The following is a 27502-nucleotide window of genomic DNA, read 5'->3' on the forward strand; positions in this document are numbered from 1 at the left end:
TCCCACTAACGAAGCCCCTCGCAGGGGGATTTCAGGAGCAGCCCAAAGCCCCAGCCCCCTGCGTCGCCTGCCCGAGCCACCCTCCACGTTCAGCGGGGAAACTCCTCGGCACGGCGGCTGGAGGAGGGCAGGGGATGCAGGGGGCCACGAGCTGACAGCTCGCCCTGCCGGCATGACGGATGGTCCAGGTGCCACGGACGGGCCCCAAGAACCGGCTGCCTCATCCCGCCGTGTCAGCAACCTGTAATTTCCGAGGCGGCGTTTCCAGCCTGTACCCCACAAGTGATGGGAAGGTTGCGTGCGGGGGGGAAAGGCGGGAATGGAGGCAGAGCCGAGCAGGCAAACCAGATGGCTCTCTCGTTAAAGTGCAGCTGCACCAAGGAGAGGTCGTAGCCGTAATGAATCGGGCCGAGTCCCCACTAATTAACGCTGACAAGCAAAGTTCAGATGTGTCCACCGGTAAGGAATAAATCAATCCCCCAGAAATGGATACAACCAATGAGGGATAGTGGAGTTTGTTCTTCTGTGTCCCAGAGGGCACGCAATTATCTCCATAACTTTCTAGTTAGGGTGCGCTTGGGAAACACATCTTCCGCTCCATAAATACCTTCTTTCCACAAATACATGACACTTTCAGGTGTCAAAAGCTAATTTTGCTCAGGAGCAAAACAGCACAGGAAGGCACGAAAGCGAGAGAAGGGCTTGCGGAAGCTCGTGGTGCCATCCAGCTCCTCTGTTTCTTCCCACCGTAGCCTTTTGGCAAAGAAAAGCCTGTTGGATGGCAGAGATGCTCCTGGTGGGGCTTTGGCTAGGAAACAGGGCGAATCTCGTTCAGTTTTCATGAGTCTGGGGAAAAGGACCGGGTTGGAGTCCTGAGGTAGCCAGCGCTGGATCCCCACCCTATATCATTTCTAAGTCCATTTTTAGGTGGTCAGCCTGCGAGCAGCGGTGTTGACACGTGGCACGTTGCATCCCTGGTGTCTCCTTATCCAGGGAGGGGGTCCTGCCTTACAGACTCTACAAGGACTCTCTAACCCCCTCCACCTTCCTCCTTGCCCTTTCCTCCTCCTCCTCTGCAATCGCACCCTCTCTCCTCCTCACCAGGACCGCCCCCCCCAGGGATGCCATGCTGGGACCCACAGGGCACCTGGCAAGTTGCGGGGGGGGGGGGGGGTCACCCACCTTGCCCCCCCCGCCCCAGCAGCCGTGGGAGAGCACTGGCTAAAGCGAGAGCAATCCCGTGCTGCAGGGACGCTGGACCTTCCCCTGCCCCAGCTCACCCGGCAAAAACACCCCCATTTTTCAGGGTGCGCAGAGCCGTCGCCGCCCTGTGCTGCCCTACCAGCCGCTTCGGCGAAACAGGGTGTTTGCTTTGCTCTTCCATCCCACCCCGTTACACAGGATGATGTTATTTCACGTGCCTCTTTCCCTCCTCTTTTGGCAGCCGACCCAGGCAAGCTGAAAATGAAAATAATGCTCTGGTCCCATTAAACTGCCGGTGGAGCCCAGTCCCCTGCTGAATCCAGAGATTTTGAAACTGTAATCGCAGGAACAAACTTTTTTTACCCCCCCACCCAAGCTCTTGAGAGATGCCTCTTGCCTCATCTGAGAGACGGTGTCGAGGTTGGTGGTACTTCCTGGGCAAGTCACCACTGCACACAACGTTCAAAAAAGAAAACTGCTTTTCAGAGCAGGGTTTGTTGTGCAGGTTTCTTTTCAGCATCTCCTTCACCACTGGCTGCTCCTCTGCTCCTAAATCCTCCCAGGTTAACCAGAGCAGGGCTGGGGGGGGGGGTTATCGCCTCCCTATGCAGGCAGATGTTTCGATTGCAGCCTTGGGGCGCCGAAGTTTGAGGCGGGCATTAAAAAAAAAGAGGTGTTATGCAGCAAAACCAGCTTTCACGCGGAGAGGGACCAGCCTTTGCGCTGCTCACATAGACATTTGGCCATCTGCCTTGTGAGGAATGGCGGTAATAAAAGAAAGAGAAGGCAGGGAGGAACTCAAGCCCCTGCCACGTCCCCAAATCTAAGGCCAACCAAGCTGAAAGCTTTGCGTCCTGCATCCGCTCATCCCACTCACCCAGAGCCTTTCGCAGCCCAGGGTGGTACAGGCATCACCTCCTGTAGAGATGCTCGGTACCTCCCTTTGCCAAAGTGGCTCTAATATTTTAAGGTAGAGCCGGGGAGGGGGATGGGGGGGCGGGAAATAAATACACAACCCTTACAACTCACAAACCAACAACCTCAAGGGCGGTTTCTAAAAATAAGCAGGTCTCCTTGCTGCCAGAGACGAGCGGCGAGCGCGCCGGGCAGCTGCTAATTAGTAAATGCCATCACCCAGCCTCATACTGTACGGGGGCCACGTGACGGAGGGGCAGCCGGAGACGGTTTTCCAGGCTGGCACCCGGCGTGACATTTCACCAGCGCATTACTGAGGGGTTAAATAATTGGTAGGGCTCCCCTTCGCCTTTAAAAGAGGATGCGCACCAGGACTGAATTCCCAGGGGATAATTAACACAGCTGCAATTCTCCCGCGAGGGGAGGGGAGGTGGAAAGGGAAGCTGAGTATTTTTAGTTAAGCTAAGAGCTATAGTTTTTTTTATTCCTATAATTGGTGGGAGAAGGGGGGGACAAAGGAAAGCACTGCACAGTTAGGAAAACTGGAGAGGGTATTTTTTTTTTTTTAATTGAATCAAATTATTTATGTTTGGCAAAGAAGGCTGGCAAATGAGGCCACTATAAACCAGCATAGCACAGAATTCCTTTCCGTATTACATAGAGCTGTTAAAGGGAAATGTTTCAGCACTATTTAAATATTATCTAATTTCCAATAAAAACCGGACAAAATCAATGCAGCCTCAGGACAAGTTTATATTTCACTGGGTGGCAGTTTTTAAAGGAGATCTGGCCCGGCAGCGGCTGCTCGGCTGGCTCTGCTCATGCAATTGCAGCCTCAAAAGTTTTTTTGGGGGGGTGCAAAGCATTATCCCCCCCCCACCTCCACGGCACACCAGGGCGGGGGGGGCACGTTAATCCTGCATCTGACCCCCTCGCTCAGCCACCAGCCGCATAACTGGGCAGCGCTGTCACATGGAAGGGGGGAGGTATGGGGGGTGGGGGGGGGAGAGTGCTGGAAATATAAACGTAGGGACATTTTGGCGACAGGTTGGCTGTTTGCAAGGTGACACCTGGCTCGGAGAGAGGAGCTCAAACCTCCCACGCCGCGCTGCCCGGCCGGGGATGGTGGCCTGGGGACAAGAGCAAACGTCGCCCCGGAAAGCCACCCTCACACCGCCGTCCCTCCAAGGTAGGCTTGGGCAGCCCATGGTTTATCTCCCGGCGTGGTGGACTCTCCATCCCGCCTGCCCACCCCCTGGTCCCCCGACTGTGGGCACAGCATCCCCTCCCCACGGCGCCGAGGGGGACACGGCCGTTGCCCCATGGCAGGGAGCTCTGCCACTTGGCCAGCTCGTTTTAATTATTTTGGGGGGTAAAGGATGTGGGGTGAGGGTGGGGGGGAGTTGGTGCAAGCTTTAAGTCAGTCAGGCATTGCCATCCACACTTGAAAGCAGCTGGAGGAGGCAGAGCCGCAGGCTGCCAGCCCTCGGGCTCCTTCATCACACTGGAAATTTCCCTGGGAAAAAAAGAAAAAGAAAAAAAAACGTAAAAATAAAAATAAATAACAGCGTTCCCCGCTGCCGGAGGGCGGCTGTAAATCACAGCGATGGCACCGGGAGCTCTCAGCACGGACACATCTGGACGCGCTGGACTTTTTTAAGGCAGGCTCCTGGGGTTTTTTGAGCTGGCAGGGCAAGTTATTACGGGCTGAAATCTCCCCGGTGTGAGGACTAAGTTGTTATGCGGCAGCTCAACCTGGGGAATGAGCTCGCGCTGAAGTCATTTTGCTTCTGCGTATCCTGCTCTTCCGTGTGCCAGCAACGAGTTTTCCTCGTAATGTGAAGCCAGCGCAGACAATTTAAGTCATTATTAATAGATACACTTGATCTGAGGAAGTAAAATGCTTAATGTTTTGTTAAATGAGGTGTACTCTGCAAACAGTCGGATGCGGGGAGAAGGTTAAGACACTACCCCCACGTTAGAGATTAATGAGTGCGAGGGTACTGCTAATGAAGTGCTCGTCCTCGCCAGCACCTAGGGCCCGAGCCTGCAGAGGAACATCTCTGCTCAAGTAAGGACACATAAGGACGATCCCAGGTTTAATTGGCTGCAGGATCAGTCCCTTGGATCCTCGAGGCGCAGGGACTGGGATGCTCGAGGTGACATGCCCAAGGCTGTGGCAGTGGCAGAGCAAAGGTGGGAGGGGGGTTGGTGGGTCCCAGCCTCCCCCCAGCACCCAAAATCTCTGCCCGAAGGTGACAGGTAGTTTATAAGCAGTCAAAACCCCCTGTTCTCCTTCTAAACACAAGCAGGGACTTCTCCCCCTCTCCTGGCCAGCCCCAGGATTCTCCACAGGGGTCCTGGCTGCCAGCTCCTCTCGGCAGTAAATCACTCCCGCCTGGACGGCTGCGTTTCCCTTCAAACCATGGGAATATTGTTTCATCCTGACATCACTTTCCACTCATCGGTGGAAAAAGCACTTGGCTGGCAGGAGCTCAGGCGCTTATATATCTTTGCCATTCAGCTACAAGAGGACTTCTTCTTCCTGCTCTTGCTGGCCCTGGCTATTTTTAACCCTCTCCGTCAGCAACGCTGTTAATCCTGTCATTACCACGACCCGAGAAAGCGAGTGTCGTATGCAAATAGGCACTGATTAAAAGGCTCACGAGAAGGGGTCACAGGGTATTTCAACACGCTCTCCACAGCGGTTTAACGCCACACGCATACACACACACCCCCTTTGCAAAATTAGTCCCCGTCTGACGGAGAAGGTCTAGACTCCCCACTAAATATACCCGGCTGCCGGGGAGGGGGGGTGGTCTGTGCCGCAGGAAGGCCATCCCGGGGGTGGGAGCGAGGGCACGTGGAGGCAGGCTTCCTCCAACGCCGCTGCAAAAATGTTTCAGGATGGCTAACAAGCGGAGGGGGAAAGGGAGCCAGGGGCTGTGAAAACACCACCCACCACAAGTCCCTGGGGAAAACAATCCCAGCCTGTGCCTCTCCCTGGGGCTCCACGCCTCCTCCTGCGCCAGCTGAGGGACCCCAGGGGATAACAAGGCCGTTTTTCATCCCAAAACAATGCTTTTAGGAGGTGGTTCAGTGGATACCAGAAGGGCAAAGGGAGCAGAACAGGAACAAGTGGTAAAAGAAGAGAGAAAGGTGATGGGAGCTGGAGGTTCACACCAACTGAGCAGTTGTAGGCAGCCAGCCAGGTGGGAAGGCCACCCTTGAGTACAGCAGGAGAAGCAAAACAGGAAAGACCACATAAATTGACCCTAAATTAGCTCCCGCTGCAGCTGCTCATCAACAGGGACCTCAAGGAAGGGGGTCCTTTACACAAGGACTCCAAGTTAGACCTCCCCCAGCTCAGTGCAACCCCATCCTGGATGGACACACCGTGGCATTTTTTGTGGCTCCGCGCTTTCCCCCATGGCCTCCAGGGCCAGGTGGTTGGATGTCATAGAATCATAGAGTAGAATCCTAGAATGTGTTGGGTTGGAAGGGACCTTTAAAGGCCATCTAGTCCAACCCCCCTGCAGTGAGCAGGGACACCTTTAACTAGATCAGGTTGCTCAGAACCTCATCAAGCCCGGCCCTGAACATCTCCAGGGATGGGGTTAGGGAAGCAGCCGTGCTGAGAAACCTCAGCTGGCTCTTGCAATACAGATGTGTTGGCACAAGGATGCTCATGGTCACCTGCAGAAGCCCAGCAAGGTCCCCGCTTGCAGGGGGCTACGGAGAAGGTCCCAAACTTCTTCCAGGCCCAGGATGACTCCACATGGAGGGAGCCACGAAGTGTTCCAGCAATGCCTCCACAACTGGTCGCTTCGATATAGTTTAACACCTTCCCGACATCTGCTTTGATCACGTTCTATTCCCTGGGGAGGTGGGGTGGGAGGGCTGGCAGGCGGCGGGAGTTGTGTCACCCAGAGCCTGGGGCTGGTGGCAAAGCCACCAAGTCACGAGACGAGGAGGTCTAATTCTCGTCCCCGCCGCCGCGGACTTCACCCGTGACCTTGAGGAAAGGAGCCACAGGCCTGAGGACAGCGTGAGCCAGGGACGCTCCGCTGGCATCCCTCCCTGTGCTTAAATGGCAGCAGAGGCTGAGCGCTTTCTCTCTCCTATACAAGGCAGCAGCAGTGAGAGTGGCCACCCCCCCCCCCCCCCGCCAAAGCCCCAAGACTGGGGGGGGTTGTACCTCGCTGGCCTTTGCCAAGTGCTTTGCATCCCTGCGGGGATGTGCCAGCATGCCAGCCTGCGTCTTGTTGGCCCCTGGCACGCTGCCCAGATTTTTCCATAGGGCAGCCACGAGACTGGAAACAGGTATGAGCCCATTAAAGGGAAAAAAAAATAAAAATACCATGCTAGGCAGAGGAAAAAAAAAAGCCAAAAACAAAACAAAAAACATTTTCTCGGAGCACACAACTATGATTATATGGGGTCAGGCAGATGGGAGCTGACTAAATAATTTTTTTTTTTTCCTTCCTTTTTTACAGCTCCTGAATTCTAGGCACTGTTTCCCTCCCAGCCTAAACACCCGTATCCCAAGCTGCTGCCTGCAATTAAACCAGCAATTTAATCCAGGAGGTGCTGCAGCAACACAGCCCGCTGACCGATTGACCCTCATTGTATTGTGTGCCTGTTATCACCTGACCCCGCCGAGTTATAAATACAACAACAATAGAGCCTTAACTGGATTATAATTAGACAATGAGCCCAGGAGGATGGAAACAATGAACTATAAAAGCCCGTCGATCCTCCCAGCTAGGACCTACACACACGGGAAGCACTGGAATGGGTGAATTACCGGGACCTGTAACAGAAAAGCTACAGATTTCCCCCAAATTGGATTCGGCGCATCCTCTAACGGCTCACGCTCCCGCCACCAAGTATTACACAGCCCTGGTCACGGGAGACCTGAGGAGCCTCGAGATCCTGACTGACCGATACTATCAAGATGTCAACCTGGTTTTTGAGATCAATAAAAATGAGCTGGAGTGGCAGGTGAAAAGCCAAGCCTCTTATGGACTCTCAGGTACTTCTCCTTTAAAGGCCAGTCCAGAAAAATTTAAAAAAAAAAAATCCAGGTATTTACTAACCCTAAAAACAGAGAGGTGCAGTGCATTTAAGCGCCTAACGCTGCTTTTATAGAGGCTGTTCCCGAGGCGGCTGGTTGCTGGTTAGCTGCCTGTGCCCTGCAGACTTAGGCATAAGCATTCAGAACTTTCTTTTGGTATTTTCTCCTCTTCTGCACATACTAACCCACCGGAGGGGCAGGGAAGTTTAAGAAATGCATGTCCACATGGTTTTTCCAGGTTGGGATGGGGCACTCCATGACTTAGGCATGCTTGCAAGAGGGCTCGTAGCCCAAATTCCCCGTGCAGGGGCTCAGAAAGAGCAGCCTGGTCCTATCTGGCAGGAAGGAGATGCTCCCAGGGGAGCGGTACCTGGTTCCTCCCAACCCCAGATGGGCGCTGCAGCCCCAGATGCTCAGCAGGCACCGTGCATCTGTGGATAGCCCCGGAGCTGCCAGGAAATGTCCTTTCCTTTGCTCCAGCCAAATCCAAACCTAACGCATCCCACGCTCAGCCTGGTGCAGGTGGGGAATTCACGAGCTGCCTTTTAGCTCCTGCCAGCAAGGTCTTGCACGCAGGGTCTCCTGTGCAGCTGGTTGTGGGTAAGGTATTGGTTTACCCACCTTGTGCCATCTGAAATTCTGCTCCTGGATGTTGACTCAGTGGGGTAGTTTTTCTTCCCGTCTTGCCAACAGCGCTCAGAGCAGCCACCGGCTCTAACCAGGCTCTTTGAAATACCTAAAGATGCCAGGGAGCTAAAAGAAAAACATGGAAGAAGCAGTGTCTTGATGTGATTTATTGGCAAGGCTGGCGCAGAGGGGACGGCAACCCAGCGCGTCAGCCCCAGGCATCAGCCCCGCTCCCTCCTCCTCTTCCTCCCTGCAGGGCTGTGGTCGCTGGAGTACAAGCAGGAGTTGACCACCCCGCTCTGCCTCGCCGCCCGCTGGGGTCACACCGCCTGCCTGCGCCATCTCCTCCGCCGACGGGCCGACCCCGACCTGGCGCCGGGGGGGCGTGGGCCCCTGCACGAAGCCTGCCTGGGGGGTCACACCGACTGCGTGGAGCTGCTGCTGGAGCACAAGGCTGATCCCAACCTGCGGAGCGACGAGGGCCTGGCCCCGCTGCACCTCTGCACCACCCAAGACTCCCTGGGGTAAGGACAGGGTCCCCCATCAGCATGCCCCCCCCCACCCCTCGGCTGATAACCTCCCTCCGCATCCCCTGCACGCAGAACCCAGCGCTTTTGCTTCTGTGGGGTGCAAAAATTATGCCACGATCCCTGGCAAGGCTTCCCACATACTCCCACATCTCCCGGCTGTATCAGCTGCCGCGGCACATGCAGCACAGATGAAAAAGGGACATTTTGGTGCCAGGAACGTTGCACAGCCCAGGTCTCCTTCCCACAGACAGGAACAACCCAGCCCAGCTCCACATACTTTTCCTTCCTCCCCTTTTGTGATGATTTATCCCAAAAATCACTATGTCCCACATCCCAGGTCCAGCGCGCTTTCCCCCAGGAGATGCTGAGGATGGGTCCAGTCACGGGCCACACAGGTCACCCCAACCTCCTGCACCCCTCAGCCCGTGCTGACCCCATCCGCAAGGGATGCCAGTGCCCATAAGGGCTCCCACTCCTCCTAAAATCCCAGCCCCAGGGCTGTAATGAAGGGATGAGGTCTGTGGGATGGGGAACGATCCTCCTCAACACCCCCAACACACAAGCTACATACAGGTGCACCTTGGTTTATAGTTGGAGCTAAGGCTCAGCCACAGGCATCCGCTCCCTTCTCACCTTGGATCAGCATCACGCAGAGATGAGTATAAACATTGCCTTGAAAAATAAGCTTTTCATGCACACGTGTAGGATTTTAAATGCCTAAATCATTAGACTCAAGGAACTGGGTTTTTGCTGTTTGGGGGTTTTTTTTGCAGTTTTTTTGGGGTGGGTTTTTTTTTTGTTTTTTAAATAAGGAGATCAGCCCCTTGATATCCTGATGAAACTGCGTAGGGCCGTAGCGAATTTCATCGCCTGCCAGCTTCAGCAAAAAGCCACCCTGGCTTCAATCCTCTCCCCTTTGGGCAGGCAGCAAGCTGAACTAGGAGTAGGTGGTGAAGGCAAGGTTCCCATTACGGATCCGACGTGCCGTGGGCCAGCAGTCAGGGAAAGGGCCCTGCAAAAGAATAGCAGCTAAAGACGAAAAGGTTCGCAGGCGTAAATATCTTGAGCCCGGCTTATAAATACAAGTCTCTGCAAGATGGCAAAAAGAAAAAAAAGTATCAATCAAATTCTCTTCCAGCCAAAAATCTAGGGATTAATCAAACGCATCCTTGGTGCAATGAGGGTTGGAAGGAGAGGGATGAGTAAGGGAGGGTGCTACCAGCAGCCCTCATCATTAATTTTTTTTTTTTTTTTTTTTTAAATTCCTTCACCTGAGCTCCCTTTTGACCTTAAAGCCTTCAGTCTCCAAACCCCAAGCCATCCTAAAAGCCACAGGGAGGTATTTTAGGCTTCACTGGCTCACTCTCGCCCCATAGAGATGGGGCACGGAAACCAACCTGGTGCATGGAGAGGACCCCATGGCCCACAGAGGTCCAGGTGTCCTGGTTTTGACCAAGTGCTTCCCAGCGTGGGGGGGGAAAAAGTGTTATATATATTTATATTAAAATTAAGCCACCGTCACCAATTTACATGTTATTTCTCCCAGAAGGATGGAGGGAGATGGCAGGTGAGCCAGCAAACTGCGACGCGGGGATCAGACAGACGCAATGTGGAAACAGCTGAGTTATAAGCCCTTGAATATTGGGGCTTTATAATGGAAATGCTGAGAGACCCTTAACTACGCTACCTGGCGCTACGGGGGCTTCTACAATAACTAAGCCAACTCCCTTGAAAGATCAAAAATTAATAGACATTTCAGACAGGTTTTGAGGTTTCGACCACTGCTTTTCAATCGCAAAGACTTTGCTAAAGTTAGAGACTGAGGAGGTCAAGCTTTAGGTAACACAAACATTTCCTCTTTGATTAGGGGGAGACTACTTTACCTTGCCTTTTTTTTTTATTATTTTATTTTTTTTTTCATTGAGTAGTAGATTTTAGGTCATCCTTAATTTTTTACTGACAATAAAGAGCAGGTCATTGACCTACATAGAGAGCTATTTTATTTTTCTCCCTCTCGATAACAATGGCCAGAACACCTATGTGCCGGGTTCTTCTGTATCCCTATATACTCGGCAATTCACCATGGGGGCAGGACTTAAAACCTTTGAGCCTCTCAGTGACTGGGATAAAAAAAAATTATCTGGGCTTCCTTCCAGCCATTTGAGCTTCAGAATCCATGAGATTTCAACAAAAAGGATATCAGAGCTTTAATCTAGGAGCTTTTTGAAGAGATGGGAAAAAAAAAAGTTCCAGTAAAGTTCAGTCTTACCTTCTTCACTTTAGGAGCTGTTCATGCCAACGTCGGCCTATTTAGTAGAGTTCCTCTCCTTGACCTCTTTTTTACAGCAGAGATAATTAACATGGTGGGGTAAGATGAGTCTCTAAATTCACTGCACTCTCTCCCTGGCGCTCTCCTGTTTCCCTCTTAAAGCCGGGATGATTAAAGGAGTTTGCCTTTATTGGCACCCCGAAAAAAAAAAAAAATAAAAATAATTGAGGGGGAGAGGAAGAGTTTCAACTCTCCCGGCGGTGGCGGGGGGAAGAGCAGGCATGGGGCGGTGGGAAGGCACATCGTGGGGATGCGGGACGCAGACCCCGCCTCCCATCGCGGTACCCGCAGCAGAAGGGATGGCGGACGCTACCGCGTTTGTGGAGTCCTCCTCCTTCAGATCTGCGAGTCAGAAAAAGCTCTCTGAAGATGGCAGGTTTCCCATGCAACCAGGGAGAGCTTGCCTGGAGAGAAATCCCCCAGGGCTCGCCTTCCCCGGCCTTCCATGGATGGAAGAGGGCTTAGTCAAGCTAAGGGATGAGAAAAGAAGATGTTACCCCTGCCTCTGCGCAACTTCGGCTTATGGCTGAGTGATACCCTTGCATTCATGTCTTCAAGCTTTCTCTGCACCCTGGGAGCCCGAAACTGGAGTTGTCTTCTGGCTCCCACCCTCCAGCTCTGAGGGATGGGAGGTAGACGGTGAGGTGAGGCAATGCAGGAGGAGACTCGGTGTCCAAGGGGGCTCCGTGCAAGAAACGACAGGGTAGGGAGCAGCCAGCTCGAGGAGACAGGAGAGATTTTCCTTAGGGGGTGTTGGATGAGGATAGCTCATCGGGGGAGGAATTAGCAGAAAAAAGAAGCAAAGCAGGAAGGCAGGTACCTAAAAAGGCAACACTCTCAAGATAGCAAGGCTCCCAAATGCCAGGGAGATGGGCATTAAGCCACCATTGGTGGATCCAGCCCCTCCGGCTATTCCAGCATCGGCCCAGGCACGCTGTACTTTTGGCTGCGGGAAGGAAGCGTTACTACAAATAAAAAAAGACCACGGATTTTAAAAGCCAGCATTTAGCATCATCTAGTGCTGAGCCTCATCCTCTGCTCTATTTAGTGTTGCTAAAATACAAAACTCGGAGCCTTTGGAGCCATCATTTCGGGAAGTCGTCCCCCCCCGCACCAGGGAAGACCAGCTCCTTAATGGGTCCTGAGCGAGAAATAGAGAGGACAAAAGCAGACAGAGCACAAAACAAGGCCTGACCCTGCTCTTTGGAGAAGCTGCTTCCCAAGTTGGAAGTTGCCAAAATGAGGGCTCAGACAGCCGTGTATCCACAGCTCAGGAATCCTTGGGGTGCAGAGAGTGATGCTCCTGGGCCGGTGGTCACCCTGCGGCGACAGAGCTGTCCCCACGCCGGCACAACCAGCCCCCACCACGACCAACCCTCGGCACTGACATTGCCACGGTTCACCTCTGGGCTTGTGACTTTCATCTTTTAAAGAAAAACAGGCTTCGTTTCTCCTTCTTTCAGGAAATTAATAAGAATAACCCTTGCACTCAGAGCCAGGCTTGGGAAATGCTGGGGGTTTTTTTCCCCCCCCCCCTTATTGAGATCAATCCTGCAATAAATCACAGACAGATCGGAAGACGGTCACTCAGATGCCATGAAAAACAACCAAGCGAAGGATGGGAAAGCCTCACTCCAGCCCCAGGGAGGGGATAAAAACACAAACAGGAGATTTCTTCCTTAAGAAAACTGAGGGCCTGATCAGGATTTTGGGACAGGAATTTTCCTCCAGCCTCTGCTGCCCCAACCTCCTGCTCCTCCTGCTGGTTATTCATCACATCCCAGTTCAAGCTAAATCCCACTTTCCCAGCCTGGGCATTTTTCATCCCAAACTGAGCGGCATCCCGCCGGGACGCTGGCAGCCGTGGCCAGCGGGAGTTGTCCTGGCAGTGGGAGGGCAGAGGAGGGCAACGGGCACATCCTGACCGACGTAGCACTGACGTCCACCCCAGATATATTGATGGGCGAAGAAGGAAAAAAGAAACAACCCAAATCACTTTATCCCACTTATTTGAGCCAGGATCCCAGTGCAAGGCGAACTTGTGGTACTAACACCAGTTATCACAAATCAGTGAGACTTTGACCTAATGAGTGACTTGCCCAAGCAAGGGGACATTCAGGTTTCTTATCCATCACGCTCAAATGAGTTAGGAAGAGCTTGGAAGTGAGTTTGAACCAGTCAAAATTTGGCTTAGCTGTGCGCCAGGGTGGCTTTTGAGGACTTGGCTCCAGGGGTATCACTGCCGCCGGTGAGCTGCTTGGCCAGGTCAATGGGACCAGGCTGGATGGAAAACAAACTGGTTTGCTTTGCCACCCTGCGTCTGAATTTCTGCTGAACTAAACGCTCAGCTCCCTGCGATATTCCCAGAAAATCGGAGAGAAGCCCTCAAAAAATAACAAGGGCTAGCCGACCCTTTTTTAACAGGAATTTAGTCTGATCTGATGGTGAACAACAGGGCGTTGATAAAAAAAAAAAAAAAACCACCACACACACAGCAAGAAGCCAGAAATGCTGGCAAAGTGTTGGAGTGTATGAGTTCATCGGCAGAGATTAGAAACTAAAATAAGAGCATGTAGCCAGGAAATATGAGCGGCATCTACCCAGCGCCTGCTGGCGCCCCGTACATCCAAACAGGAGCCGCATGCTCCTCACGGGGGCCCACCATTTCCATTAACTGGAGCAGATCACCCCTTATTTATAGCTCCTCATTAACACTCCCTCTTTGCCGAGGGAGGAGCATCCAGGGCGGGGAAACTCAATATAAACCGTCTTGGGTTTCTTCCAACAAATTAGCCATTGAACTTGGTAACAAGTGAGAATTACCCTCCAGCAAAACAGCATCTGGGAAGGGTGGCGTTACCATACTGGTATCTCTAGAAGAATATTTGGGATGTCTAGCAGGAGGCCAAGAGGAACTGAACTCCCACCCTGCTCTGGGTAGGGGAAAAATCCCATGGCAGAGCGAGGATGCTGGGCTGGAGGGCCTGGGCTCATCTCTTGGCTTTGCTGGGCAACCCATGATGTACCTACCACCCTTTAACTGGAAATCAAGGGCAGGGGAATATTCCCTCTCGCTTGCCCATGCGGATGTAAACCTTCAGCCCGGGCTACCTGGATGCACAGCGCTTGCCAAAACCGGCACGGTGCTTATGCTCAGGGTCTCTAGGCACAGCCGCCTCCCTCTGTTGCCTGGGAAGGGGCAGAGATGCTTGAAACGTGATCTATAAAAAGAAGGGGAAAAAAAAAAAAAAAAGGGGGGGGGGGATATTTTTCTCCTGGACTAGGCTGCTGCATGTTTTGCACCCAAGTCAGAAATATGTTTTTTTCCATTTTTCCCTGCAGAGCGATCCCTTGGGTTGCCCCAAATACTTTGTTTTAGGGTGCCAGAGCTAACTGTGACCTCCAGATTAAGCTAACCTAGAGAGGTCCCAAGAGAGTCATTATAATTAGGGCTACAAACACTGCCAAGGGCAGACAAGACCAGTAAACACGACCGAGGCGCAGTGTGATTTTCTTCAGCGACAGACCCCCTGCAACAAAGTTTTACCCACCAGCAAGCACCAAAAAAAAAAAAACAAAAAAACAAAAAAAACACAAAACCCACCTCAGCAAGATAAGCCATTGCTTGAGAAAGAGATTCAGCATGTTTTAGAGCAAAAAGGGAACTGCAGAGGAAGAATCTGAGGGTTTGGGGGCTGGCACAACCCCACGCTCAATCCACTCACCCACAAGCGCGTCCCCGGGGTAAGCCTCCAGCGAGGTCCAGTGTGAGCTGGCAGCATCTGGGAACGTTAGACCTGCAAAGGCTGCAGAAATAGCCTGTCCCCACAGATCCTGCAGGGTTGTTGGGGTTTTTTTTGTTTGTTTTTTTTTTTCCCCTGGCAAACTCAGGCTTGATACGCATGGGAAAAGCGGCCTGAGGAGGTATTTGCAGACATTCACTGCCAAGGACAGTGAATGTCTCACCAGCTCCTACCAAATCTTAGAGGACGTGATGCTGCAGGTCTAGAAAGATACAAGTAGATTATTATTATTATTATTACTACTGCTATTTTCTTATTATTATTTTCCCTACATATATTAGCATTCATATGGGCCAGGAAAAACCAGCAACGGCCTGGCACCATCCTTCCTCCTCTTCTTCCCCATCCCTCCTGCGGAAGGGATCAGGCTGGGACCCCGCTCCCCCACAGCTCCCCCTCACTTTGCTTCTGTATCAGCCCAGAACCTCTCGCAGGGCTCTGGTTGATACCCGAGCTAACAGAAAAGCTTATTAGAGGAAAATAAAACAGGCAGGGGTTTAAAGGTTGATAAACCTCCCTAGACTCCAGCCAGCCACTGCTCAGGTTTCCTGAAGGACCACGCTTCCCACCTCCCCAGCAGCCTCTCTTAGGAAACACGAGCTTGCCATGTTTTCAAGGTCTTGCTGGGACAGCACGTGGGGCTGTCCCCCCTCCAAAAAATAACTCGTCCGCGCCACAACGGTGAGCTCAGCCCCACGCACTGACCCGGCCACCACCAGCCCTGCCCAGGCAGTGATATTGAGCCATGAGACAGGCCCCGGCAGCTCCCGGCGGGAGATGGAGCAGTCACTTTGATTCATTCAGACTGGCTGATCACATCCGTTTACTCACATAAGGACCAAAAAAAAAAAAAAAAACCCAACACCAAACAAACCACAAACATGTAACAAACCCATCAGGGCATACCAGGCATCTTTAACCCCTGTCTGCTGTCAGAAGGATGCAGGTGAAAAGCTCTGATGGGAACTGGTGTTCCTACTCCACAGCAGCCACGACCCCTCTCTGCAGCCATGCGCAGTGATGCAAGGGGGAAGGAGAGGTAGAAGCAATGATTTGGGATGGGAAGGATTGCTTACTTTGATTTATTCCTCCTGGGAAGTGCAGGTGCTGCCACTCCATCGTTACTGGGTGCCAAACAACCCGGCAAGACTTTGCAGTTTCTGCAGACTTTAACGATCTGCAAAGGTGTTTCTTTTCAAGACAGGTGGAAAACACGATCCTTCAGTCCTCTCTGGGGTGGGAGCCCAATGCAGGCGTTTGAGTCCCTTAAGGGGAGAAGAGGAATCCATTTTTACACCCAAGCAAACCCACGCCAAGCTCTTCTGCTGCACAGAGGCCCTACCAAGGGTTTCCCTCCGTGTCAGCTCAGCCCCAGCAGAGATTAAGGTGGAGGCAGCGGTTTGGGATGTTTTCAGCTGTGAAACTCTTGGATGTCAGCCAAGGGGTGGGATTGTGTAGATCATCTCCATAACACCCCAGGGCTGCGGCCATGCCGGGAGATGAAACTGCAGCTGACAGGTTGATGGCAGGAAGGGGTCCCTCACCCTAAAATCAATGGCATGAATGGACCACTCACTCTGTGTGTCCTCATCATGGCTAGATGCGTCCTGCAACCCTCACCTGGCCAGGAGAGACCTGGCAGGTATGGCTAACCACAGGCACCCGTCCCAGTGCTGCCCAACAATTTGTACAGCTGCGACAAGGATCACCATTCCCTGGTGGGTCCAGGATGGTCAAGGTGGCCGAAGATGGTCAAGGTCAATCAAGGTAGTCAAGCATGGTCAAAGATGACCATTCATGAATGACGATGGTCAAGGTAGTCAAGGATGATCAGGGATGACCATTGATGAATGATGCTGGTCAAGAGCAAGAGGGTGACATTGCCCAAAGCACTACTGCCATGGTGGGCACCAGAGCACAAAGTCACCCTCCTTAACCTCTGCTGCTCCTTCCCAAAACTCTTGAGTGCCACAACTCCCATGGGAGCCCAGCTGCAGCCTGATCCCCATCCTCACCCCACTCCATCTCCCACCCCATTGTCCCCTGTGTCTCCCACTCCAGCCCATGCCCCCCAAAAGCCATCCAGGCGGTGCACCCCCAAGCCTCCCCATCTCTTTCTCTTTGCAGATGCGCCAAGCTCCTGCTGAGACACAGGGCCATCGTTGACCTGCCCAGTGAGGACGGGGGGGAGACGGCACTGCACGTGGCAGCCAGGCATTGCCTCTATGACCATGCCCGTCTCTACTTGCGGCATGGGGCGTGCGTCGACACACGCAGCGCACGGGAGGAGACGGCCCTCGGCATCCTCTGCGGGCAGGCGCCGGACACTGGCGAGGTCTGCCTGCAGTTTTGCCGGCTGCTGGCTGCCCACGGCGCCGACATCGATGCCCGGGATGAGACACGGAGGAGCCCCTTGCACAAGGCGTGCGGGGCCGCCAACGCCAGCCTGGCGGGCTTCCTCCTGCGGCGCGGGGCCGATGTCAACGCCATCGACTACAATGGCGTCTCCCCGCTGGGCTGTGCCCTGCAAAGCGCCGCCTTCAAGAGGGAGCTGCGGCCCCACCTCGCAATCCAGCTGCTGCTCAACCACGGCTCCCAGAAGATATGGCCCCCCGCCTTCGTCAAGGTACCGACCCCAAAACAGCCCCTGCGCACCCCCTCACACCTGGGATTTTGCAATTGGGGTTGGGATGCTTCGGGAAATAAAAAGCCGAGGGGTTGGGAGGGTTTGGGAGAGCCTCCCAATCCGGGCAGGGAGAGGGGACCGTGGCATCAGGGTTGGTGATGCTGCTGGGAATGATGGAAATGAAAACACCCGTGGGGAAAAGCAGGCAGGGCAAAGGACGGGATGCAGCTAGAACAGGTGGAGAGGACTGGCAAGGAGGATTTTTCTCCTGTCTGGGGATGTCAATGACAGGCTTGGTACATCAGCCATCAGTGCAGCCGCCTTATGGCTCTGCGTTTCATTGATTTTACATCAAACAATAAAGAAAATATTATCCTGGCTTAGCACGCACGAGGCAAAAATGTAAATAAGAAGCAAGGGCCACATCCAGAGGAAGATGTGTCACAGCAAGGCAGGTCTTCCCACCACTTCACAGATGGAGAATGATCTCCAAAGCGTGCCAGGACAAACCCTTCACCTGCCTTGTACCAACACGGGACCATCCCAGCCTGGACCGTGGTGGGGTGGGACGAGCCTCAGCTGCAGCAGGTGGATGCTCGGCCCCTCTGGAACGTGCACCTCAGTCTGAACCCCCCCTCCTGTCACCCACATCTAGGTGCTGAAATCCTGCGCGGCCGTGCCAGAGATCATTGAAGTCCTCTTCAATTCCTACTCGCAAATCCACATCTCTGAGAAGTGGGCCGAGGCCGTGCCAGAGGAGGTGTTTCAGGTGAGACAGCGCTGGTGTTTTGGCAGGGATGGATGAGCCTCAAGGAGGGGATTTTACCCACTGAGCTGCCTTTTTTTTTTTTTCCACATCCAAACTTCATTTGGGGTGGGGGGGGGGTGGGGGGGAAATGAATAGTCCTCAAAGCACTCAATTCATCTCAGCAGTTTTGCATCCCTTTATCTCCATCAACACCCCGTTCCTGCCCCTGGCCTGCAATCCCAGCATCTGGAAGTGACCCGGGAGCCAGCCCACTGCCCGGTGGGAGCCCACACCACTAATTGTGGTTTTAAAAGGCTTGTCCCCAGCCGTGAGACAGGTAGAGCCAGCCTGCTCTTGAGTGAGCTCGGGTGGCTGCCTTGGCCCCGCAGGTTAGCTGGGCTGTGAGGGAGGATGGCTGCTGAAATGCAAATAAAGCTCTTCAGCACGTTCTAGGGGATGGGACAAATGATTTTTATTCCCAGCCAGGATAAGGCTGAGGCTGCACAGACCGATCCTGCTTTGTTTCCCCCTCTTAGAAACAAGCAGGTCTCTTCCGCGGGGGCTCGAATGCTTTCTGCAGGGATGCTGGGCGTGAAAGCATCGTCCCCAAACGCTGCCTGCAGTGGGGCTGGGCTCCTTCTCGTGTGCTTCCACAGGAGAGTTCCTCACCCAGCCTTTGCTAGCAGGAGCCGCCGTTGTGCACGGATCCCTAACCCACAGGCAAACATCGCTGAGGGGTTTCTTACCTCCTCCACTTAGATATTGATCTCCAAAGTCTCTCTGGCTTGTTTGGCTTAATCAGGAGCTAAATAATCAAAACCACCTGATGCTCATGTGTTTTCTCTCCCCCCTCCCTTTGCAGCAGCACCAGCTATTCTACGAGTCCTTTTTCCGGCTGGCGGGCACAGTCCGGTCCCTGCAACATTTATGCCGCTCCACCATTCGGAAAAAGTTTGGCAGCAAATGCCATTGCCTTATCCCCTTGTTGCCGGTGCCCAAGCCTTTGCACGATTACCTGCTGCTAAAGCCCGAAGGAGTCGTGCTTTGAAGGGCCAAGAGGAGCCCACCGAGGTCTGTCGTCTCGTCCCCCCCTCCCCGTACCTCGTCCTCCCTCGGTGCAGCACCAGCAGCATCCATTTCTGTCAGCTGAGCGAAGGAGCGCCGTTTTTCATGATAGATGGTTGTTTTTCAGGGATTTATAACGTAACTAAAATGTGCTTTCGGCTGTAACTTTGTATAGATTTTTTTCTAATTGTGTTTTAAATAGATTATAAAGAGTAATAAAATGATTAGTAGCTGTTAACGGGCGTGCTGCGGATATGAATAATATTCATTATAAAGGATCTCTACAAAGCGGCGGGGCTCCTCAGGTGTGCAAAGGCGAGCACGCACAGCAGATGACTAAAATCAGCCCACGTGGGCATCAAATCCCTTGGGATAGATCTCCCTTGAGTGGCACGAGCAGAACTGGGACCAGAGGTGCATCGTGGCCACCGCTAACAGAATGCAGTGTCCCGTGGCGTTAATACAGACTGTAAAATAGAGCAAAAATTTTTTTTTTTTTTTTTTTGATGTAGAAGCCACCAAGAAAGAGCTGGAGGGCATGATGCAGCCCCCTATTTCACCTGGCTCCCCGGGGCCCAAGGGATGCACCAGCACCTCCCGTACCCACGGTGCCCACCGCTGCTCCCAGGATGGCACGCGGAGGGGCTGGAAAGCCCGGTGGCCACCCAAAGTGGAGGAGTTTGGGCTTTCGTTTCACACGTTGACTCGGCAAAAGGTACCGGGAGGAGCAGGGATTTGTTTTCCCAGACCCTCAGGCTCCCCAAATTAATTTCTGTTGAGCCAAAGCAAGCGCGTGCACGTGCCCCTTAGAAGAGCAGCTGTCCTCGTGCTCTCAGCCCTGCCACAGCGCTCGCCAAATTGTCCCACTGCTTAATTACACTCACTGTTTAAAAACGTATGTATAAATAAAGCAACCTTTTTTGCATGTTTGACTGGACTTGGTGCCAGCACCCGACATGACTGTGGGTTACGCTGCTGATGTGCGCAGGGTGCAGGCGGCACGCCTGGCTCCCACAGCCAGTGCCCATGGAGCAGGGAGCCTGGAAATGGGGAGGAAAAGGAAATTCCATCCCCCTCCCAGCTTCCACCTGCTGCTTCCGCAGCTTCCCTCGCCCTTTAAGATGTTCGAGGGCGTTGCCGAGCCCCCTGTGTTCCCCATCTTTGGTGCCTGAGCCCTGTCCCGCAATGGGAATGCCGCACGGTAAAGCCCCATGCCAAATCTCCATGACAGCTTGAGACCTGGCGCTTTGTGACTTTAGTGGCTGTTTTCCTTTACGGTTTGTTTCAGTGGTCAGAGCCGGGGGGGGGTGGGAATCGAAGGGGATTTAGTAAAAAAACACGTCCTGGCTGAGCCACTGAGTGTTTGAACCAGCCAAATATAAATTTTGGTGCCTCTAACGAGTTTTTCATCTTTTGTGCGGTCCCGGAGCGGGAAGAATGATGCGTTTTACATCCGTATTGGGCAAGTTTGCATGGAGATAGAGTCCCACCAGGTGATCGCAGCCTCCCCCCAAATCCGTGACCTCGGCTCGCCATCCTGCAGCTACTGTTTGGGGGAAAAAGATGCATATCAAAGAGGCGGGGGGGGGGTGGGGGGAAGCAGGTCTGTGCCAGGGAACGTGGGCAGGGGGGTGGCAGGGGCTGCGGGGAAGGATGGAAGGGCGGTGGGAGGGCGGAACGGCGGCGGACACGACGCCCCGCGGCCAGCAGGGGGCGCCCTGGGCACGGCAGCCGCGGCGGGGCCGTCGGGGGGAGCCCGCCGGTACCCCCGGGATGCGGCGGGGAGCGGCGGCACCGGCCGCCCACGCCGGGAGCCGGGGGCGGCGGGGGGAACACATAGCCGGAAAAAAAAAAAAAAAAAACCCACCAAGAAAAAAAAGGGGAAAAAGGTTTAAAAAATTACTTTTAGGGGTTTGTTTTTTTTTTTTCCCCCCTCGGTTTAAGCCATTCTGCCGGCGGCGGTGGGAGCGCAGCGGGCGCGGGTGGGAGATGATGTTTGGGGTTGTTAAGTTTGGCGGGCGGGCAAAGCATCCTTTGGGTATACAAACACACACACATATATATATATATGTTTTAATTTTTTCCTCCTGCCGGCGCCTTGTTTTGATGCAGATATTATGGGAAAGGATCATTTTTATTATTTTTTTCTTTTTTCTCTCCATCAGCTTAAGACGGGAGGTCACATTAACTTATAATACGGAGACACATAAAAATGCGATTATGCCTGCTAAACAGAACACAGTAGGCTGCTAGTTAAGACAATGAGATTTCCAGGAAGCGATGCATAAATTCTTCAAAAAATGACACATTTTTCACGTTTCATTCCAATTAAATTACTGAGGCAGCTAACACAGCGCTGCGCACACCATACATTTGGGTGAAATGAAGGCTTTTCTGCTCTTTTTTTTTTTTTTTTTTTTTTGGTAAGTCTATCTGGATGCGCGTGTTTTATGAAAGGCGGTTAATATTAAGCTGCTATTAAGGAAAAAATGTCAGAGACCTTCGCTCCTCGCCTTTTTTTCTTGTGGCGGGGCTGGTCCGTCTCGGTTTTCCACCCTGCAGCAATAAAACGCCGATTGTCCTGGCCGGCAGCGGCTGCAAAATAATTTCCAAATAATAGAAATTACCCGCCCTGATGCACACACGTCTCTGTTTGCAAGGAGCTGGTTAAACAGCCGGGGCTGGGGAGAATTAAGGAGCGTGTCCCCCCCCCCAAAAAAAAAAGGCTTTGCCGACCCGTCGGGTGTTTTCCCACCCGGGGTCCCTCCGTCGCCGCCGGAGCCGCCGCCGCGGGCAGGATCGGGCCCCCCCGGGGCGGCTGCGGGGACAGAGGTGATGTTGAAGGAGGGTGTGGGGGGGGGTTGGTGTCCCGGTGGGAAGCCGGGCTTGCTCCCCACAACCTGCTTGGTGCATGAAAAGAGGCTCATCAGGGTGATAATCAAGCCCCCGAAGTGGCCCCGGTAATGAAATAGCATTTGATTATTATTATTTAAAAAAAAAAAAAAAAAAAAAAAAAAAAGGAGAGAGAGAGGCATCGCGCAGGCTGCGCTGAGGCGGGCGATCCGCAGAGCAATACAAATCAGAAATGAGATTTTTGAAGTCCTAATGAACCTGATTGCATGAACATTTATAATCCCCCATGGCTTTAAATGAAATCAGATATAATCAGGAGCTATGGGGAAAGGGAGTGTTTACAGGCAGAGATTGGGAAGTGCTGCTGTATTAGTAAAGATGCAGTTCCTTCTATTGATGTCTAAAATGATGGATAATGTGAGAATGGCAAATATACTATTTGTCTAATGGCTCTGCAATTAAATTCCCCTGTAAATGACCCATGCCTCATTTCATCCTAATCTATGGAATTTTGATTGAATTCGTCAGCTCTAATTGAAAAATACTGCACTTTAATGTCTGCAGTGCAGTTTCAGGACCGCGCTGGTTTTAATGAGACGGTGCCCCTCTGACCTGGGAATATTTTAGACTTTTATTCGGGATTTTGAAACTGGCGGATTTCTCAACTATATTCCAAGAAAAGCCGTGAATGGGAATGCGTGTGCGTGTGGTTTTTCCAGTGCGAGAGCTAATCTCTCCGTACCGATGCATTTTATTAAGGTCTCCTTAAATGCTCTTAAAATATTTGGACTCAGGTTATTTAAATACGTATGAATTTAAAAGAAAGAAAGAAAGAAAGAAAAAGATCGCCTATTCCCCGTGATCCGAACGAATTTCGGGATATGAACTGGGATTACCGATGCCAAATTTCTTTCTCCCTTTTTTTTTTTTTTTTTTCAACCGGCACGGCGTGATTTCTACCCTTTTGCCTTCCTTTTTTTCTAACCTTAAGATTCCGAACACCTTCAAGTTTGTTAAAAAAAAGAAAAAAAAAGAAAAACAAAAACGGGGGGGGAAACACAGGGGGGGAAAAAAACAAACGAACCAAAAAACCAGCACATCTGCCGTGCATGGGGTGGAAGTTGAGGGGAGAGGATTTCCCCCCCCCCGCCCCCCCGGGAGCCGCGACCGAGCCGAGGCGGCGGGGATGCTCCCGGGGCGGGGGGGCAGCCGCCCGGCAGCCCCCGCTCCCTGCCGGAGCCGGGTTCCCAGCCTGAAACGAGTTCAAACGGGAACACGCGAAGGAGTTAATGGGATTAAGAGGCGAATGAGGGTTTGGGGGGGTTATTCCCTGCTTGGAAACCCAAGGGGGCAGCGGGGGTAGGGGGGGGGAAGGTGTTTCGCGGGGTTGCAGCGGGGGGCGGCGGGTCGCATCCCGCGGCGGGCGCCCTCCCGTCCGCGCCCCTCCGCGCCCGGCCAGCGCGCCCCGCCGAGGGACGGATCCTGCTCCCGCCTCCTTCTCCCCGCTAAATCCCAGCTCCTGCAGCCCCAAAACGCCGAAATAAATCCACAGCCACGCAGAAAACTGCCCCCCCCCTCCCCCCCCCCCGGCCGAGTCCTTAGCTGCAGGGGTGGCTGGGGTGCAGCACGAAGAGCCCCGGCTGCAGTTTTGGAGTCCAGCACCCACGCCGAATCCCTGCACCGTGGAGTACACACTGATTTTTCGGGGGGGGGGGGTAGTTTTGCTCATGGTCTCCCCTCTTGCCCACCCCCGCCTCCCTAGAAAGAAAAGCACTTCAAAAGCACAGTCGGGTGAGCTGCTTTCGGTGACGTTTCCCATGCAATTAAAATTTCCCCAGCGAAGGCAGAGGGTCTTGCATGAATTACCTCGCCGGGGTCTCCATAAGCCTGAGTTTTGCTTTTGATAAAGTCATTGGTTTTATCACGAGCTGCAAAAAATACCTGTCCCCCACCCCGGCCCCGACCCCTCCTCGGTGGCCCAGCAGCCTCAGGCACCAGCAGCGGCGCGTATCCTGCCCCAAATAACACATCCCCCCCCAACGCAGCTGCCCCGGTGCCCGGTGGGAGGATGGAGACGAGCCCGTGTGTCCCCTGGAAACCCACAGCACAGCTCCCTACAAACAGGCTAGAGGCATCTTCAGCCCCCCCGCCGGCTGCGCGGGGAGGATGGAGCTGCCATCCCGTGAGGAGGGATGCTCTGACCTCTGCCGCCCTACGGACTCAGGCCCGGAAGGGTTTGAGCACCTCCCGGTTTTCCTCTTCCTCCACAGCTCCCATGTTTCACTTCTTTGCTCCAAAAAACCTGTACCTTCTCCCTACCAGGATTTGGGGGAAAAGCCCATGGTTTATTTAGCACGGTCTCTCCAGCCAGCTGGAGTTGCCTCAAAATCTGCCTGGTTCAAACACGCCTCCATATATTTGATGCTCCTTTCCTGGGAAAGGGTTTTTTTTGGGTGCAAAACCTTCCAGACCCCACCTGCTCTTCAGCAATCCCTACTCTGAGCGATGCAGGAGCCTCCTCGAGCAGGATTTTGGTGCCACATTTTGAGCTGGGGCCACGCAGGACCAGGTCTGCACCCACACTACGGCCCAGGGGGGGAAAGGTCTTCTGCCCCCCCCCCTCCCCAGCCAAGTGAAATACTGATTTCTGCCATCTACTCAGACTTAGACCCCCTGGGAAAGGCCGTGTCCCGCTGGTGGTGGGGGTCCCTCTGTGGGGCGTGGGGGTGGCTGGCCGGGCTCCCCTGCCTGCCCTGCCTGCCCTGCCTGCCCCTTCGCCTCCCTCCCGCCTGTTACACTTCCCAGGCACAATCACGCTCCGGTTGCTTCTCCAACAATCAGAGATCGCCGACGTTTTTCTCCGGGAGAAAAATCAGCTAATTATGTGCCGAACAAAAAGCCTATTCTTGTCTGAAATAATACTCCCGTCTTGCAAAGGCACTTGTTTGTGGGCAAATTTTGAAGAGGGCTGACAATAAAAACAGCTGCAGGAGCTGGGTGTTGGTACACATTTCCATGCCCTGCCAGATTACCATGCCTAATTATCTCCCCTTTCCGCAATCTAACGCAGTTTCCTGAAAAGAGATGATTCCTGCACACACCCCAACCCCCCCTGCACTCCTCCTTTTCTATTTAAACGAAAGCTTTGCTTCTCCGCAAGGATTTCCAGCCCGCTCTTGTTGGTTTTGGAAGGAGCAGGGATGCTGCTCATTTTGGGGGGCTGGAGGGTTTTTAGCTCGTCTCCATCCGCCACGGTGGGAAGAAGCGGGAGGCAGGAGAGGGGTCACAACCTGAGGATGCCTGCTGGATCACAGGGTGGGGTGGGAAGGGAAAAAAACCAAACCAAACCAAAACAAAACTGGAGAGAAACAACCACGCGTGCGGCTACGGTGCATCCACGGGGGAGATGAAAACCTCACCAGCGCTGTGCTGGGAAAAATCCTGAGCGCCGCGCTCCCGCACATATGGTGGCCTCCGCAAGACGGAGCTGGGACATATGGAAATGAGCTGTATAAGTAAACTTTTCCCAGTCCCTTGAAGTCAGAGATGGGCCCCAAAAGTGTCTGTGTGTGCGCACACACACACATACCCCTGTTCTCCCCTCCCCGTCCCCAGGAGCAGCTGCTTCGATGGCCATCCACCCTGTCCCATTTGCCACATCGCTGGGAAAAATTTCCTCCAGCAAATAAAACAGCACTGGGGGAGGGGGGAGGGGGGGGCAGGAACGACGACACTCCCAAAATTCATGTCCTGGGTGACCAATGGGGATCTGTATCCCAAAAGCTGCACGGAGCCAGGGATGGGCAGCTAGATGAAGGACTGGCCAGTGATACTGCGCTGAGGCCCAAAAGCAATAACGCCCCCCCCCAATTCTTTCTGCCAAGAAAAGAACGGTTTCAGATGTTGGCTGGAAATGTGGAAGGATAAACTGACCCAGATATCCGGGAATGGGGCGGGGGGCAGTTCCCAGCCCCCCATTTGGAGAAGCCACCGAGATTCAGTGCTGGGAATTAGCAGTGAATGGATTTTTTTTGGGGGGGTGGGTACTGAATGGGTGCTGAAAATGCCATTTGCTTGAGGGTTGGGTGGGAGGTCGTGACCCACCAGGGGACAAACCCCAGTGGGCACATTTTGGGTGGGGGTAAAAGCCCCCCACTGCTTTAAGAGGGGGGTGTTCCTTGGGATGTGCCACTGTGCCAATGCTTGAGGGACCACCATCACCCCTTGCCTTGCCCCCATGTGCCCTCCAAGGTTTTTGGGGGCCTGGAGGGTGGCCAACCAAGAGGCGTAGGATTTGGAGGACAGAGCGTGGCTCTCCCCATCCGTGGCACCCACCAGACCCTGTCCTCTTGGGGTGCACAGCCCCCCCCGCCCCGGCCTGACATCTGCTGTCCTTCCCCTGAAAATACGAGCATCAATTAGCTAGAAACGAGTGGCAGTCATTTAGAACTTCCGAAGTGGGCAGGCCAGGCGGGAGCGGGATCTCCCGCCGATCCCTGGATTTGAGGGGGACCCCCCTCAGCCAAAAGCCACTTTTAGTCGGTGTTTGTGCCCAAAAGCCCCCCAGAACTGAGCCCAGAGGCGCAGCCAGCGCCATTGTCCCAGGAAGGCTTCAACTTCCCAAAGGCAGGAGGGATCCCACCCCCAGCCAACCCCCCTCCTCTTTTTTTTTTTTGCATTTAATTTTATTTTCCAAACCACTTGATCTTTGCTTGGGAACCTCCATTAATTGCCTGGGTTTGCCTCTTCGCCTGGTCCCTTTATCATTATTTATGGCCTTTGAAATTGTGTAAAGTTCCCTTGACGTTCAATTTACAAGTTTGGGCGCTTTTTTTTTTTTTGTCTTTTTCCCTTTTTTTTTTTCCCCCTTTTTTTTTTTGTTCTAGCTTTTGTCCTTGCCAAAGACATCGTGTTGGAAAAGGCTTTGAGCCGGCCAACATGAGAGGCTCGCCGGAGAAAAGGGAGCAGCCCTCCATCGCTTTTAATTCCGCGGTGTTGCTGAATGGCTCTTTTACATAATTGCAGAAGCAATTTCAAAGCCAAGCCAGGGGCTGACTTTACCCAGAACCACATGGAGCCTATTTGGGGGCTTTTCAAAAAAAAAAAAAAAAAAAAAAGGTGGGGGGGGAAGAGTGAATAAAATAGGTTTTTTTTTTTTAAAAAAAGGTGGGGGGGGTCAGTGCTTTGCAGGCACCAAATTGGTGTGTCTGATGGGGAATGTCACACGCCCTGGGGGAGTGAGGGACCCCACGGAGGGGTCCCACGCAGGGCCCGGAGGGGGGGTAGTGGGCGCTGAGGCGTGGGCCGCCCCGTCCGGCGGCCGGAGGCGGTGAATGGGGAGGGAGGGGGGGGGGGTGAGAGGAGGAGCTGGGGGCGTGGTCTCACCGCTCGGCCCCGCCCCGCCGTCCTCCCGTCCAATAGCAGGCGGCCGCGGCGGCCACGTGGGGCGGGCCGGGTTCCCAGCCGGGCAAAATGTGAATGGGCGCGGGGGAGCGCGGGCGGGCAGAGCGGCGCGGCGGCGGCGGCGGGCGGGCTCCGCGGGGGCGCACGGCGGCGGCGGGCGGGGGGCAGCGGGCAGCAGCAGCGGGCAGCAGCAGCCCCGATGTGCGGGCGGCGGCGGTGGGCCGCGGCCCCGCTCCGCCCCGGCTCTGCCCCACGCGTGGGGGCTGCGCGACTCTGAGGAAGAGGAGGAGGAGGAAGGTGGTCGCTGCCGCCGCCGCTCCGGC

The 27502-nt window shown here is 53.7% G+C and overlaps 1 protein-coding gene across 2 annotated transcripts; it reads left to right on the top strand.

The window, feature by feature from the left end:
• Positions 1-3137: 3137 nt before the first annotated feature.
• Positions 3138-20212, top strand: ASB18 (ankyrin repeat and SOCS box containing 18). 2 transcript variants are annotated; one of them, XM_054210220.1, is made up of 6 exons: positions 3138-3307; positions 6615-7153; positions 8079-8346; positions 16612-17110; positions 17766-17879; positions 19436-20212. In XM_054210220.1, exons 2-6 carry the CDS (start codon positions 6913-6915, stop codon positions 19463-19465), a joined length of 1152 nt encoding a protein of 383 aa, XP_054066195.1. In that variant the 5' UTR covers positions 3138-3307; positions 6615-6912; the 3' UTR covers positions 19466-20212. The 2 variants fall into 2 exon arrangements, with proteins under 2 accessions (XP_054066195.1, XP_054066194.1); XM_054210219.1 differs by lacking the exon at positions 19436-20212 and adding an exon at positions 18721-19428.
• The last annotated feature ends 7290 nt before the right edge of the window (positions 20213-27502 follow it).

This window comes from Rissa tridactyla, chromosome 7 (assembly GCF_028500815.1).
Source record: "Rissa tridactyla isolate bRisTri1 chromosome 7, bRisTri1.patW.cur.20221130, whole genome shotgun sequence".
Classification (NCBI taxonomy): domain Eukaryota; kingdom Metazoa; phylum Chordata; class Aves; order Charadriiformes; family Laridae; genus Rissa; species Rissa tridactyla.